The sequence below is a fragment of the Gekko japonicus genome, unplaced genomic scaffold, assembly GCF_001447785.1.
Source record: "Gekko japonicus isolate JY-2015 unplaced genomic scaffold, Gekko_japonicus_V1.1 scaffold344, whole genome shotgun sequence".
Lineage (NCBI taxonomy): Eukaryota > Metazoa > Chordata > Lepidosauria > Squamata > Gekkonidae > Gekko > Gekko japonicus.
The window spans coordinates 901,355-915,459 of NW_015174284.1; the positions used below are offsets into that span (position 1 = coordinate 901,355).

Below are 14,105 nucleotides of genomic sequence, written 5' to 3' on the forward strand. Positions count from 1 at the left end.
GGGACGTTGCGAAGGGCGCTGCTGTTCTCGGGGTCAGCAGGGTGCGAAGCGGAGCCGGGAGCAGAGCGATGAGCCGTAGCCGGGGAGCCGGGATGCGAAGCGGAGCGGTTCCCTGAGGTCTCGGCATCGGAGCTCGATGCGGTGCTCCTGTTGGCGTCCGGGTCTCTGTTCATGGGGTCGTAGATCCCACCCTCGTCGCCAGTGAAAAGTATGCAGGTGGAGAGTGATTTCAGCTAAGCATACCTTTATTTAGTTAAGAACAAAGACAACTGACCGGCTCGCAGGCCGGTTTATATTCATTCAGAAAACCCGCCACCAAGCTCACCTAAACACACCCCCTACTCCCGATAGGCTATTTACAGTAACCGAGAGACCCATTGGCCTCCCGGCTTGGGACCTAGCCCTTTCATTGGGCCGGCTAGGATCCTACGGACCCATTGTCTTTAGACTTGAAGCTATTGAGGAATTGTGCCTGGCCAGGCCGGGCAAGTCCGGGCATGTCAGGCTGAATACATTACAAAAATATAGAGATAATACCAAAACCATGGTTTTACCTTCAGTTGTGGTTTAGGGACATTTATCTCCTTTTGGTTTCCAGCAGTTAGCACTCCCGTCCTTTGGTGCCATAGCTCTCAAAAGTGGTGCAATGCTACAACTATGACTTACTGATCCAGACCTTATGCCAAATAATTAGTGTAAATCTTGGTTTGAAAACTCATTTCAAGCCAGGGATTCTGATTTTCTGGCTGACTGCAAACCATGGTACACCATTAAACTTCCTTAGCCATCTTTTGGCATGATATCTCAGTTGAGATGTAGAACAGATGCCATGCATTCTATCCACACCCTTAGTTGCATATCAATGTACTCCGCTAGTCCCAAGCATCTGTGACTCAGCAAGGTAATTCCAAGGATAAATACTCTTAAAAACAAATGGGGAAGGACAATCGGAATAGGCAAGTCCAAGAGCAACCACTAGGATGTTTTAAAGCTCATGTTGTTATAAAACCATAGCCAACTCTGTTTATTCTTTTTTTCCATTTAAAATATTCAAATAAAAGTTTTTATTTCCACCCAGATAGGGTCCCCAGGTGGCAACATGATCCAATCCACCTGCACAGTTCTAAGTTAGCACTGGGTATACCCTCAACAAGGGAGTGGTCAGTTGCTTGGTAGAAATGTTCATTGTAAGGAGGAGGACCTCACTGCAGCCATGCCTGGACCCCCTTCCTTAGGGGAAGGAGTGACAGTGGCTGCTGCCATCTCCTTCTCGGATGGTAGTCCAAGCATGAGAGAAGTGACCTCCTCCTTCTCCTCTTCCGAAGAGGCAAGGAGGATGTAGTAGCCACTCTGCCTTTGCCTGAACCACCCTTTTAGAGAGGAGGTGAAGACATGAAGCTGCCAGTTTGGTGTAGCGGTTAGGAACGCAAACTCTAATCTGGGAGAACCAGGTTTGATTCCCCACTCCTCCACATTAACTGCTGGTGTGACCTTGGTCAGTCACTGTTCTCTCAGAGCTGTTCTCTCAAGAGTAGTTCTCAAAAGAGCTCTCTCAACCCCACCTACCTTACAGGGTGTCTGTTGTGGGAGGGGAAGGGAAAGGAGATTGTAAGCTGCTCTGAGACTCCTTTGGGTAGTGAAGGGCAGGGTATAAATCCAATCTCCTCCTCCTCCTCCTTGGGACCTAGGAAAGCAGCTGCCAGTCAGAGTAGGCAATGTGTCGAGCAGCCATGCAGGCCAGAGGGCTACCGTGAGGGAGGGAGCAGGGAAGAAATCACCCCTTCCTCTCCTGTGCATGCTTTGTCCTTTGTTTTTATCTTTGGGCTCTTGTTTTCAATTCTGGAATGCTCTGTTTCATGAGTCACTTCGTATGCCGAGGGGAGAGTTTTAAATAAGCAATTTGGCATTGATTAAGGGGTGATGGAGATACGGCACGCAACAGTTAACCTGTGTGGCACAGCCAGGCTTGGCTTCCTACCTGTGGTGGCGTCCTTCAGCTGCTGCCCTGCCTCCAGCCCTTTATCCCCCGTTGCCCCCTTCCTTCTCTCCTCATCTCTCCTGTTTTGCTTAGTGGGCTGCCTGCCTTGGCTCAGCAAAATGCAATTAAACGGTTCCCTATCAAATATACATGAGGAAGAATCGCCAGCAGATACAGCAGCCGAGCGTTTGCCCGAGTGCTAATTTGTGGAGGATTGAGGGTTCAGGCAGGCCGTAATTGGCTCTGCGAGCTTTGGATTATGCAAATACGGGCAAGGTAATGGTTTGATTCCCTCCCCTCCTGGGCTATGAAAAATCTCAGTTCCCAACTTGTTCTTTCACCACTGATGTGCAGGCTGCACTGCTTGGCCCAGAACTAGTTTCCCAAAGCAAAACACACACAGAGAGGTTCATGTGGTCGGCTTAAAAGTGCCTTTGGAATCCTCTCTCGTTGTGTTCACTTGAATGATGGAAAGTCACGTCGCTTCTGTTCTCTGGCTACTGGATCTTTACTGCCAATGCTGAAATAACTCCAGCCTTACAAGAAGAGTTAAAAAAAAAAGTAATAAAGGATAGCCCTGTCAGCCGTGATGGACAAGATGCCACTTTATTTGAGAGGGACAGTGTGGTGGAGTAGTTACAGTGTTGAGGTACTGCTGCATTCGAGTCCAGTGGCATAGCAGTTGACATGTTGGACTAGGGCAGGGGTCTCCAACGTGGTGCTCGTGGGTGTCATGTCACCTGCCAACATCTTTTCTGGTGCCTGCCAACTGTTTTTAGAAAGTGGCTGGGCAAAGTGGGGCTTCTGCCCAGCAAGGCTTCTGATTGACCATTGGAGATGTCATTGGCTGTGCAGATTTTCCAAAAAAATGTTGCTTTGGCAGCCGCTGCCACCTCAGCACAAGAATCTTCACTGTGTGACTGAAGGAAAGCTGTGGCAGCCATTTTGTCACTGCCTTCTCCTCCTGTGGCAACCATTTTGTGGCAGTCATTTTATGGTTGCACCTACCAAGCAATGCGAGAATTCCAAAGGTGCCTGTAGGCTCAAAAAGGCTGGGGACCCCTGGACTAGGATTTGGGAGACTTGGCGTTGAATCCCTACTCAGGCCATGAACTCACTGGGTGCCCTTGGTCCATTCACTCTCTCTCAGCCTAATTTGCCTCATAGGGTTGTTGTTATGAGGATACAATGGTGTTACAAACTGTTTTAGGTCCCCATTGCAGACAAAAGTAGGTTATAAAAATCCAAAGAATCAACATACCCAATGGAGGCTGTCTTCCATGAATAGTCCTACCTCCAAGAATATACCAGACAGTGGTTGGATCCAGTGGATCTTTCCCTTGCTACTCTTCCTCCTTTCTGACTTCAGGAAAGTGGATCCTCAGGTCACGTGACTGGTGTCAATTAGCAGTCATGTAGATTGAGGGCTGGAACCATTCCTACCTCTTTTGGCAGTGTAGCTGCACTAATGGAAGGGAAGGAGAGGGTGATTTCTGCCCCTTTCTCTTCTCACCATGGCCTCTTGGCTCACTTGGCTGTTAGTCAACATCAGACCTGTAATCCTGGAAATCAGTGTTCTCTGGGGTTGGAAAGGGATGCTGGGAAGAGGGGCAGAAAGGGGAGGAAAGTCACAGTCTTTGCATTCAAAAATGGCCAATCCAACTCACTATGGTGATAGAGATTAGAGTATTGAACTGCAGAGACTTGAGCCAGCATGGTATAGTGGTAGAGCGTCAGATCCTTGGTTCATAAAGGTCAGTATTGTATACTCAGACTGGCAGCTGCTTTCCAGGGTCTCTGGTGGAGTTCTCTCACAACACTTGTTGTGTGGTCTTTTTAACTGGAAATACCAGGGGTTGAACTTGGGACCTTCTGTATGCCAAATAGATGCTGAGCCACTGAGCCACAGGCATTTCCCAAGCTTCACTCCTTGATTTCTCCAATTAAGGGATGTTTCATAGCAGCTTTTGGGAGAGACCCTTCTTGACCTGAGACGCTGGAATGCTTTGTATGCAGGAGGTCTCAGGTTCAATTCCCAACATTACCAGTTCAGCGGATTAGGTATTAGGGGATATGAAAGACCTCCGCCTGACACCCTGCAGAGCTGCTGACTAGGGATGGGCATGGACCAGAAAATTCTGGTTCAGGGTTCAGAGTGTGCCCGAACTGAACCCCAAACCAAACCAAGCAAAAAATGCCCAGTTTGGGCCATCTTTCTCCCGGCTGCAGCTTGCTGTTAGTCTGAAATGCCCTGCCATTAGTCTGAAATGGATGCAAGCCATTTCAGCGATCTCTCTCGTTCCTCCAGACAATCACCCCCTTTCTCCCGGCTGCAGCTTGCTGTTAGTCTGAAAGTGAGAGAGATCACTGAAATGGCTTGCATCCATTTCAGACTAACAGCAGGGCTGGTGTGCCTGTCAGCTGTTACGCTGAAATAGATGCAAGCCATTTCAGCAATTCTTTTTGCTCCCCCCCCACTTCCTACCATGAGCTGCATAAACCTCCAAAAAACCACGTGGAGGGTTGTGTGTCTGTGTGGGGGAAGATTGCACGAACCCTGGTTCATGAACCATGATCCAGACAATTTTACTGCCAAATTTAGAGTCATGGGCAGGTTCGTGCCCATCCCTACTGCTATCAGAGTGGACAATATTGATGCACACCAATTGTCTGACTCCATAAAAGGTTTCTTCATGTAGGTAATGTTCTTGACATTTCTGGTCAGCTGCATATTTCTGCATGTAAATGTTGATTGTTTTGGAATGTGGTTGCTAGCAGTCCTGGATAAGCAGACTATTGTCAGCAAGCTGCCATTCTGTTTTCTGTGACCTCTGTGTACATATTCTTTCCCTGTTGCACCCGGCTTGGTTTCTATCATCCTACTCCTGCGTTGGAATGCAAAAGATAACTGCTGGAGGTTGTGTGGGGGAGAAGATGCTGTAATGCTTGGCTATTGCTTTTCCCATGACTACTGCACCTGTGTTATGTCTAATATCCTGCCTGGTTCCCATGGACTGGGCGCGCAACCGTTCCATTAGCCCGCCAGCGGGAAAGTTATTCATTGGACCTGTATCTCTTTGAAGTTCCTTTATTATGCTTGATCTAACTGTGTATCCCCAGTTCTAACAAAGAACGTGTTTGAGTATGTCGTCAACGCTTTGAAATAAATTTTGCTTTTCTTAAAACGTGGATTTATTCTCGATGCTTGGGGATCCAACATATTGTTAGAACTCTCTTTTTCCTATCGTTCCGAATCTGGCGAGATCATGAGCGGAATTGAGGGAAACCTACCTACCACGGAGGGGGACTCTGGATCGGTCCCACAAACCTCCGCGTCTTTGGTGTTCACGACTGCAGCCTCGTTGGAGGGTGCCGTGGGGGGAGCGATTCCCCGCCTGCCTGCACATCTGTCTTGGCCGCCTCCGACCCCTTCGCAATGGGGTCCGCGGAAGACTCACCAGCAGGATGATTGGACTATGTACAACACCCAGGGCACCCGTGAGGTGTACTCCCGTCGGGGGAGCGGATTACGTGAGAGTCTATTTGACAAGGGATTGTTCCCGGAGCCGGGGGCTACCTCGGAGAAGGGGAGCCCCGAGCGGGACCTCGAGGAGTGGATGTTCGAGCCGTCGGGACCGCGGGGCCACGCAGGAGATGAGGAGGGCACCGGAGTCTTCCCAACGGAAGAGGACTATGACCCACCCCCGGACTACCGCCCTCGGGACCCCATCCCGGAAGAAACCACCGGGGAACGACTAGCAGAACTGGAAGACTCGGTGAGAGACTTGTTGCGGGCATTCCAGGATGTGATGGAAGGTCTGCCGGGAATGATGGACGTTCGAATGGCTAATTTCCTTGACGCACACGCCGCGCAGCAACAAGTTGCTCCTGCACCGGGACTTCCCGCGCCGCCGATGCCTGCTCAACCGCTGACGGGACCACCGCTGCAAGCACCGGGAGTTCCAGCGCAGCAGGTCCCTGTACAGCCGCCAGTGAGACCGCCTCTGCAAGTGCCTGTGCAACCGCCGATGCCGGGGGGTCCGCCGGTGCCGGGTCTGCCGCCACCACTGAGGCCAATGCCAGCGGGGCCACCGGTTGTGCCGGGTTTCCCTCCCAGGGGAGTTCCGGCTCAGCTGGGCCCGTTGGTAAGGCCTCCACGGCCCAGACCCAAGGATCTACTGGAGGCTACCTTCGACGGCAACCCAGATGAACTCGCTTTCTTCACGGTGAGGGTGCATAAATTCGTAGAAGAAAGTCGACACCTGTTCCGAAATGAAGCTGGTCTTATTGATGTCATCTCGGCAAGACTGAAAGGAGACGCCGCCACATGGTATGTTGGACTGCACAATGACCGCGGTCCGGAACTTTTGAATTTGCGAGCATTCATGTGGGCGCTGCGGGCGAGATTTGAAGATGTCAACGCGAGTCAAAGGGCTAAAGCGTTTCTCCGCACCTATCGCCAGAACAAGAAGTCGGTTCGCGAGTACACTCTGGAATTCCACAAGCAAGCCGCAAAGCTCCGAGACTACCCTGACCATATATTAGCTGAGATGTATCGCTTGGGTCTCAACGCAGATATCCGAGAAACGGTTCTGAAAACTGTCAACCCTGTCTCCCTAATGGCCTGGACCCAGGAAGCTGAAAATGCGGAAGACCGGCTCACCACCATCAAACTCGACCTGGCTGCTACGACCAACAGACCCGCCGCTGCCGGTGCCTCCAAACCCAAGCCTCAACGCCTGTCGGAATCAGCACGAGAACTACGTATGAAGATGGGGCTCTGTCTCAAGTGCGGGGAGAAGGGGCACTTCGCTGTGGATTGTGGCAGCCGTAAAGTACAGCCGCCTACTCCAAGCCCGAAGACACCGCTGACGGGGAAGAAGGGAATGGCTAAACCGCGTTTCTCCAAAGCTTTGCAGGCGGCCCAAGGCTCGGAGGGGAACGATCCGTCTGCTGCCGAGTCAGAAGAAGAGGTGGTGCCTGAAACGGCGGAAAACGACAACGGCCTGTTGTGAGAGGCGCAAAACGACAAGGCCATTCTAATGCTGCGCCCAAGGTGGTGAGAGAAACCCCTTCCCTATTTTTCGTGACTGTCTCATTAATGAATCCGCTCCTGGGAACCCACGTTAGGGTGAGAGCGTTGATTGATTCTGGGTGTGGGAGGGATCTCATCAGCCCTAGAGTGTTGTTGGCACTGGAAGCGGGGATAGCCCCCTTGAAGTCTCCCATCATTTTTACCCAGATGGATGGGGCACCCATGGAACCTTGTACGCACGAGACTATGGCTTTGCGGCTGGGGGCGGGCGATCATTGGGAATCCAGATCCTTCATTGTCACCCCTAAATCGCAATTCGACTTAGTTCTGGGGAGTCCCTGGTTGTTTACCCATGACCCTTACATCTTGTGGGAAGAAGGGGTTGTCAAGTTTGTGTCGGCTAAGTGTGTAAATCACTGCTGGGTGGACTCGTGGGGGGACCAGCCGACCGCGCAGTTCCCCTGCGGCACTTTGCAACCGGAAGAGTTAGCTTCTTTGCCTCGAGAGTATAGAGACTTGGCGAAAGTGTTTGGCGAAGAGGAAGCTAACGAATTGCCCCCCCATCGCTCGACTGACTGTGCTATTGAACTTTTGCCTGACTGTAAATTGCCCAAAGGTAAAATTTATGCGATGGGGCCGGCTGAGAAAGTTGAACTGCGGAACTTTATTGATAAAAACCTAGCCCGAGGTTTCATTCGCCCGGCTTCCTCCCCTTTCGCCGCGCCTGTACTTTTCCGAAAGAAGAAAGACGGGGGGCTCAGATTGTGCACTGATTATAGGGGTCTGAATGCTGTTTCTTTATCCAATGCTTACCCCCTCCCGCTAATCAAGGACTTGGTAGCTGAGGCCACCAAGGGCAAAATCTTCTCGAAACTTGACCTCCGGGATGCATATTTCCGTGTGCGCATCCGGGAGGGGGATGAAAGCAAGACTGCATTTAATACCCCTTTGGGGCAGTTTGAGTACCTCGTTATGCCCTTCGGCCTTCAAGGGGCTCCGGGGGTCTTCATGAACCTTATCAATGAGGTCCTACATGAGTTTCTATTCAAGGGAGTGGTCCTTTACCTTGATGATGTGTTGCTGTACTCTCAGGACCTCCCGTCGCATATTAAATTGGTGCGCAAGGTCCTTAAACGACTTTATGAACACCACTTGTTTGCAAAGCTGTCAAAATGTGAATTCCACAAGACATGCATTGACTTTTTGGGCTATCGCATCTCTGGGGGGACGGTTGAAATGGACCCTGCTAAAATTCAAGCTGTACTTGACTGGGAGCCCCCCAGGACCCGCAAACAATTGCAAATGTTCCTCGGATTTGCCAATTTTTACAGAAATTTCATCCAGAATTTCGCTCAAATTGCCCTTCCCCTGACTGATTTGCTCAAAACCAAGGGAAAGGGGTTTGATGCTACGAAACCAGGCGCCCCGCTTAAATGGTCCCCTGCTTGCGCAGAGGCTTTTGAGAAACTTAAACTGATGTTCACCTCTGAGCCAGTGCTGGCGCGCCCTGATGAAACTAAGAAATTCATTGTCCAAACTGATGCCTCGGATGTGGCAATGGGGGCCGCGATTTTGCAGGAGGGGGAGGATGGTCGTTTACATCCCCTCGCATTTGTGTCTAAAAAGTTTTCTGACGCTGAACGAAACTGGGGGATTTGGGAAAAGGAGGCGTCAGCAATCCGGCTGGCTCTCTCCACGTGGAGGCAGTGGTTGGAGGGGGCGCAACTGCCATTTGAAGTCTGGACTGACCATAAGAATTTGGAGATGCTGAAATCCCCCCGTTCTCTCAACGCTAAGCAACTTCGTTGGGCGGACTTCTTTGCTAAGTTTCGATTCACTCTTCGTCATTTCCCTGGGGCGGCGAATTCCCTGGCTGACGCGCTTTCACGCCTCCCACAACATGACAGTCAGCGTGAGATCATCATGGACTCTGTCTTTTCCCCCTCCCATCTGGGGGGGGCCGTGGTCACCAGGGCGCAAGCGCGGGCAATTCCACACTCTGATGAGACTACGCCTTCCCTTTTCCCTGTGGGGGGGGGGGCCTGGGTCCAAAAATATCTGTCTGCTTTGACTGTTGAGGATGATGCCTCCCTGACAACGTTGCCTGATTGTGTCCGTAGCCCTGATGGTCTGATTTATTCTGGAGACAAACTGTATGTGCCTATTTCAATGAGGAGGGAGGTGATGGAGTCTGCTCATGGTTCGAAACTGGCAGGGCATTGGAGTTTTGTTAAATCTCTACAACTCATCCGCAGACAGTTCTGGTGGCCACATATGCGCAAAGACCTCTTGATGTTTGTTCGGTCCTGCCAAACATGTGCCTTGACTAAACCCAGATTGGGCAAGCCTCCTGGTCTTCTACAGCCACTCCCTACTCCATCGAGACCATGGGAAGTGGTATCCATGGATTTTATTACTGACCTCCCTGCGAGCAAAGGGAACACTATCATTTGGGTGGTTGTTGATTTGTTTTCTAAACAAGCTCATTTTGTACCTTTTCCTTCCTTGCCTACAGCTCAAAGGTTGGCGAAATCGTTTATGTCTCACGTGGTGAAAATTCATCAATTACCTACTAAGTTAATTTCTGACAGGGGGACCCAATTTGTTTCTAAATTTTGGAGGGAACTTCTTTCCATTTTAGGGGTGGAACAAGGACTCAGCAGCGCGTATCATCCCGAGACTGACGGACAGACGGAACGAGTTAATCAGACCCTGGAACAATATTTGCGTTGTTTTACTAATTATCAACAGAATGATTGGTGTGACTTATTGCCTCTTGCTGAATATTGTTATAATAATACTGTCCATAGCTCCACAGGCATGTCTCCGTATAAAGCTGTCTCTGGTTACGACAGCCCCCCCCTCCCTTTCTTGGAGGGGATGGGCCAACGTCCTGTGGGGGATGCTGATACCTGGTGTATGTCCTTGCAAAAAGCATGGCCTCTGTTATGCCAAACACTTGACGCAGCCAAGGCTGCTTACAAGACCCAGGCAGACAAGGGTAGGGTGGTGGGGTTTGATCTGAAACCTGGGGATCTTGTGTATGTCTCAACCAAGAACATTAAGATGCTGCGGCCTAGCAGGAAATTGGGATGGAAGTTCATAGGCCCTTTCAAAGTGCGCAAAGTCATAAATGATGTGGCAGTTGATGTTGTTTTGCCTAAGAATTTACGTGCCTTGCATTCTGTATTTCACATGAGCCTGTTAAAGAAGGATCCTGGCCCGTCTCCATGGAGACCTGTAACTACTCCTCCTCCACCTGTCATTTTGGAAGGGGATGAACATTTTGAGATCGCTGATATCCTGGATTGTAAAGTGAAACGTGGTAAACTCTGGTACCTTATCGAATGGGTTGATTTCGGTCCCCAGCACCGCGAATGGGTGGAAGAAGGGGATATTCGGGCCCCTTACCTGATCCGTAGTTTCCACAGAAGGTTCCCGGACAAACCGGGAGGTCTCCCGCCCAGCCCGGGAGATCTCCCGCCCGGCCCGGGAGGTGTGTTGTAAGTGTATTTTAAGGGGGGCAGTATGTCAGCAAGCTGCCATTCTGTTTTCTGTGACCTCTGTGTACATATTCTTTCCCTGTTGCACCCGGCTTGGTTTCTATCATCCTACTCCTGCGTTGGAATGCAAAAGATAACTGCTGGAGGTTGTGTGGGGGAGAAGATGCTGTAATGCTTGGCTATTGCTTTTCCCATGACTACTGCACCTGTGTTATGTCTAATATCCTGCCTGGTTCCCATGGACTGGGCGCGCAACCGTTCCATTAGCCCGCCAGCGGGAAAGTTATTCATTGGACCTGTATCTCTTTGAAGTTCCTTTATTATGCTTGATCTAACTGTGTATCCCCAGTTCTAACAAAGAACGTGTTTGAGTATGTCGTCAACGCTTCGAAATAAATTTTGCTTTTCTTAAAACGTGGATTTATTCTCGATGCTTGGGGATCCAACAACTATAAATATAGTCCGTCCTGGATAATCTGGATAAGCAGACTATAAATATTTTTTTAAAATGAACAGGATGTTCCTGTTGGTTAGTCTATCATGAAAGAAGCTGAGTAACTAGCCTATCTTCTTATTCTTTTCCAATTTTTTCCTTCCTTCATGTTCAAGTCCCTGGAGGCATTGCTTCAGAGTCTCTAACATTCACTCCCCTGGAAGACATGATTTTTCTGAAGTGGGAGGAGCCAGTGGAGCCCAATGGACTCATCACACAGTACGAGGTATGTCTCCCACATGATCTTTCTTCAGAGCTGGCATGCACCAATTTATGACTGATGTGTTTAAGTGGAGATGCCAGGAATTGAATCTAAGACCTTCTGCATGATGAGTAGATACTTGACTACAGAGCCACAGACCTTCCCTATAAAATGTGTTGTTCCTTAACATGGGGATTGACTTGTCCTCAGCTAACACAGTATCATATGGGATGGAGAATCAGCCAGAAACATATTTGAAAAGCCTAACATCCCATGAATGCCAAGCAATAGAAACTTTTTGTACTATATCATCGAGGTGGGCTGCAAGGCAGCAGCATGGTTGGTAGATCTAGCAGACCCCTATCATGTCAGGAAGTATCAAAGCAACAGATGGTATTGTAAAGGTTCTCTCTCCTCCCCAGTCCAGTCCAGGAATGGGAGGAGAAAGAATTCTTTACTGGAACAATGAAATTACACAAAAACCCAGGAGAGATAGGCTCTCTGGATTTACAGACACAGGCCACCAGAACCTTTCCAACTATAGTCCACTTCCAGTGCAAGAGCAAGGTTCAGACTCTTAACTGGCCTCTGGGACTTTATACAAGAATACTCTTAGCAAGGTAGCATAATGTGGTGAGCAGTTTCAGGCAACAGGAAAAAGGCTTGGAGTCAGTTACCCATCCAACGGACAATATTTGTAAGCAAGAATAAAGTTTATTTAGTACAGGCTTGCATCAGAATAATAAGAATTCAAAACAAGAAAACCTATGGCTCTTGACCCTGACTAGACATTAGAGATATGCATAATTACCAACATCAGGAATCTATAGTCCAAGTATCTTGAGAAACAATAGCTCCATCCTTGCAAGCACATAGCCATGTGCTTCAGCTCACAAGGAGTCCTTTGTTCTGTCCCAGGCCACATGGCAGAGACAGCATTCCAGATGACAGCAACAGAACAGAACAAGAAAGCAAGAAAATCTGAGCTCCTCTGCAAGGGGCAGACAGTTAAAAACCCCAATCTAATTAGAATTAGCTGTGGCCATCAGCCAATCCCAGTAGGAAGCGGTTGTCTAACTTTTTGGGGTTGTCATGGCAATGGGTGGGGATAGGTTAGGTCTGGGGACCACCCTCTGCAGCAAATGACCCCAGAGCCCAACCCACCTTGGGCCTACTACGTGCCTGTTTGCATGTCAGCTAGGCATCTGCTCTTCTTCCAGCGTGTTAAGGAATGTTTTATGGCAGGCTATTGAGCCCATTTGGCTTCTAGAGGAAATGCACACCACAGGGGTTCAGCAAGATACATTCCAAGGGGGAAACATGAAGCCTATAGGAATCAATATTTCTATACAGGTATTTTTTGGCCCTTTCCACACTAGACCTTTAATCCTGGTTCAACACTGTTTCCGACTAGCTTTTCTGCATTACACTTGAGTACACCCCTCTTTTTATTCTGTTTTTTTTTTTTTTTTGTCAATTCTGTATTACATTGTGGTTACCCCAGGTTTGGACTGACACTGCCCCGGGGTATATGGATCTTGTTTTGCCATGGGTTTTTCCTCAATCTGGAGTGGCCTTGGTGCAGATTTAAGTGTAGAAATTTTAACTCAGTTTCGATCCTCCCTGCCCCTTTCCCACCATACCTAGGACATTAAACCCAGGTTTACTGTTCACAATGCAGAATTTATAACCCAGGTCAGGCAAGCAAATTGGAGCAGGACAAAATTAGTGCAGAAAACAACAGCTAAAGAGAGATAACAGCAAGGTAAATGGCCACGAGTGAAACACAGAGAAAATGAGGGGTGAGGTCGAAGTGCAGAAAGGGCCACTGTCTTCTCGTCAAGGTGCTGAGGGGACAGATTTTCTTGGCTGACTGCATTCTCCTCAGTTCAAGGCATAGAGAAAAGAGTCTGCTGTCGCTGGGCAGAGCTCCTTGAAGAGGCCCATCTCTGTGCTTGGTTTCTGCCATGTTGTCTCCCAAAGGCAGCCAGGCAAGACCCCTTCTTATCTCATTCGGCTTTTCAGTTGGTGCCTCTGCCCTCTCTGGCATCAACAAAAATTATTAGAGCACAGAAAGCTGCAAAAGAGAAAAGCTGATTTCTATCTGCACTGCTCTTCACGCCCTGCTGGCAGCCAAAGGGGGGCTTTTGGAGAACGACACAGCCTCCATTGTCATTCTAGAGACGTGGCTTTGCAATCTTGGAGATTAAGGAGGACTTGATCGTTCCCCCTCCGAGCCCATTGTTTAGACTGCAGGATTCAAGTTGCTTTTCATCCTCTTTCTAAGAGCCTCTGTCCTGCTTCTTGCTGAGGTAAACCTGTGTCCAGGCCATACCTGCTAGTATTTCAAAGATGAAATAAGGCAAATCCTTCGAACAACGTAAGCAGTGCAATCCTAAACAGAGTTACACCCTTCTAAGACCATTGATTTGTCTCTACTTAGGATTGTCTCTACTTAGATCAGCACTGCCAGTGGCACACCCAGGCTTTCATCCTTAGCCTGCTACATTCACGTGCATCGCTGAAGGCTCTTTTCCACCTGCTGTATTTGTTTATTCTGCCATTCACTGATTCACAGCCAAGGGGATGTTTGTTCTTTTGGCTGAAATATCAAAATAAATAGTTTGCCCTGTGCTACATTATCAACTGCCCAAAGAAGACTTCAGTGACCACCAGACTGTGATACTGTATACTGTGTGAAATCTTTCATGTATACACATGTATTAAATGCACATTTATTGCCTATGTGGATTAGAGAGAAGGTGCAAGCACTCCCTGCTCAGCAATGATTTCCAGAGATCTCAGGGAGGGAGCAGAACCGTGAAGAATTAATTAATTCCTCTGCCTTTCTGTTCAGTAAGGACCCAAACTGGCTTTTATCCTCAGGACAGCTC

General features: G+C 49.0%; 1 protein-coding gene across 1 annotated transcript in view; it reads left to right on the forward strand.

The window, feature by feature from the left end:
- PTPRU (protein tyrosine phosphatase, receptor type U) overlaps positions 1 to 14,105 on the forward strand; it is a 563,689-nt gene that overhangs the window by 350,136 nt on the left and 199,448 nt on the right. The window contains exon 9 of the mRNA XM_015423947.1: positions 11,126 to 11,235. Coding sequence (XP_015279433.1) covers positions 11,126 to 11,235 — 110 coding nt within the window. The remainder of the gene's footprint in view (positions 1 to 11,125; positions 11,236 to 14,105) is intronic.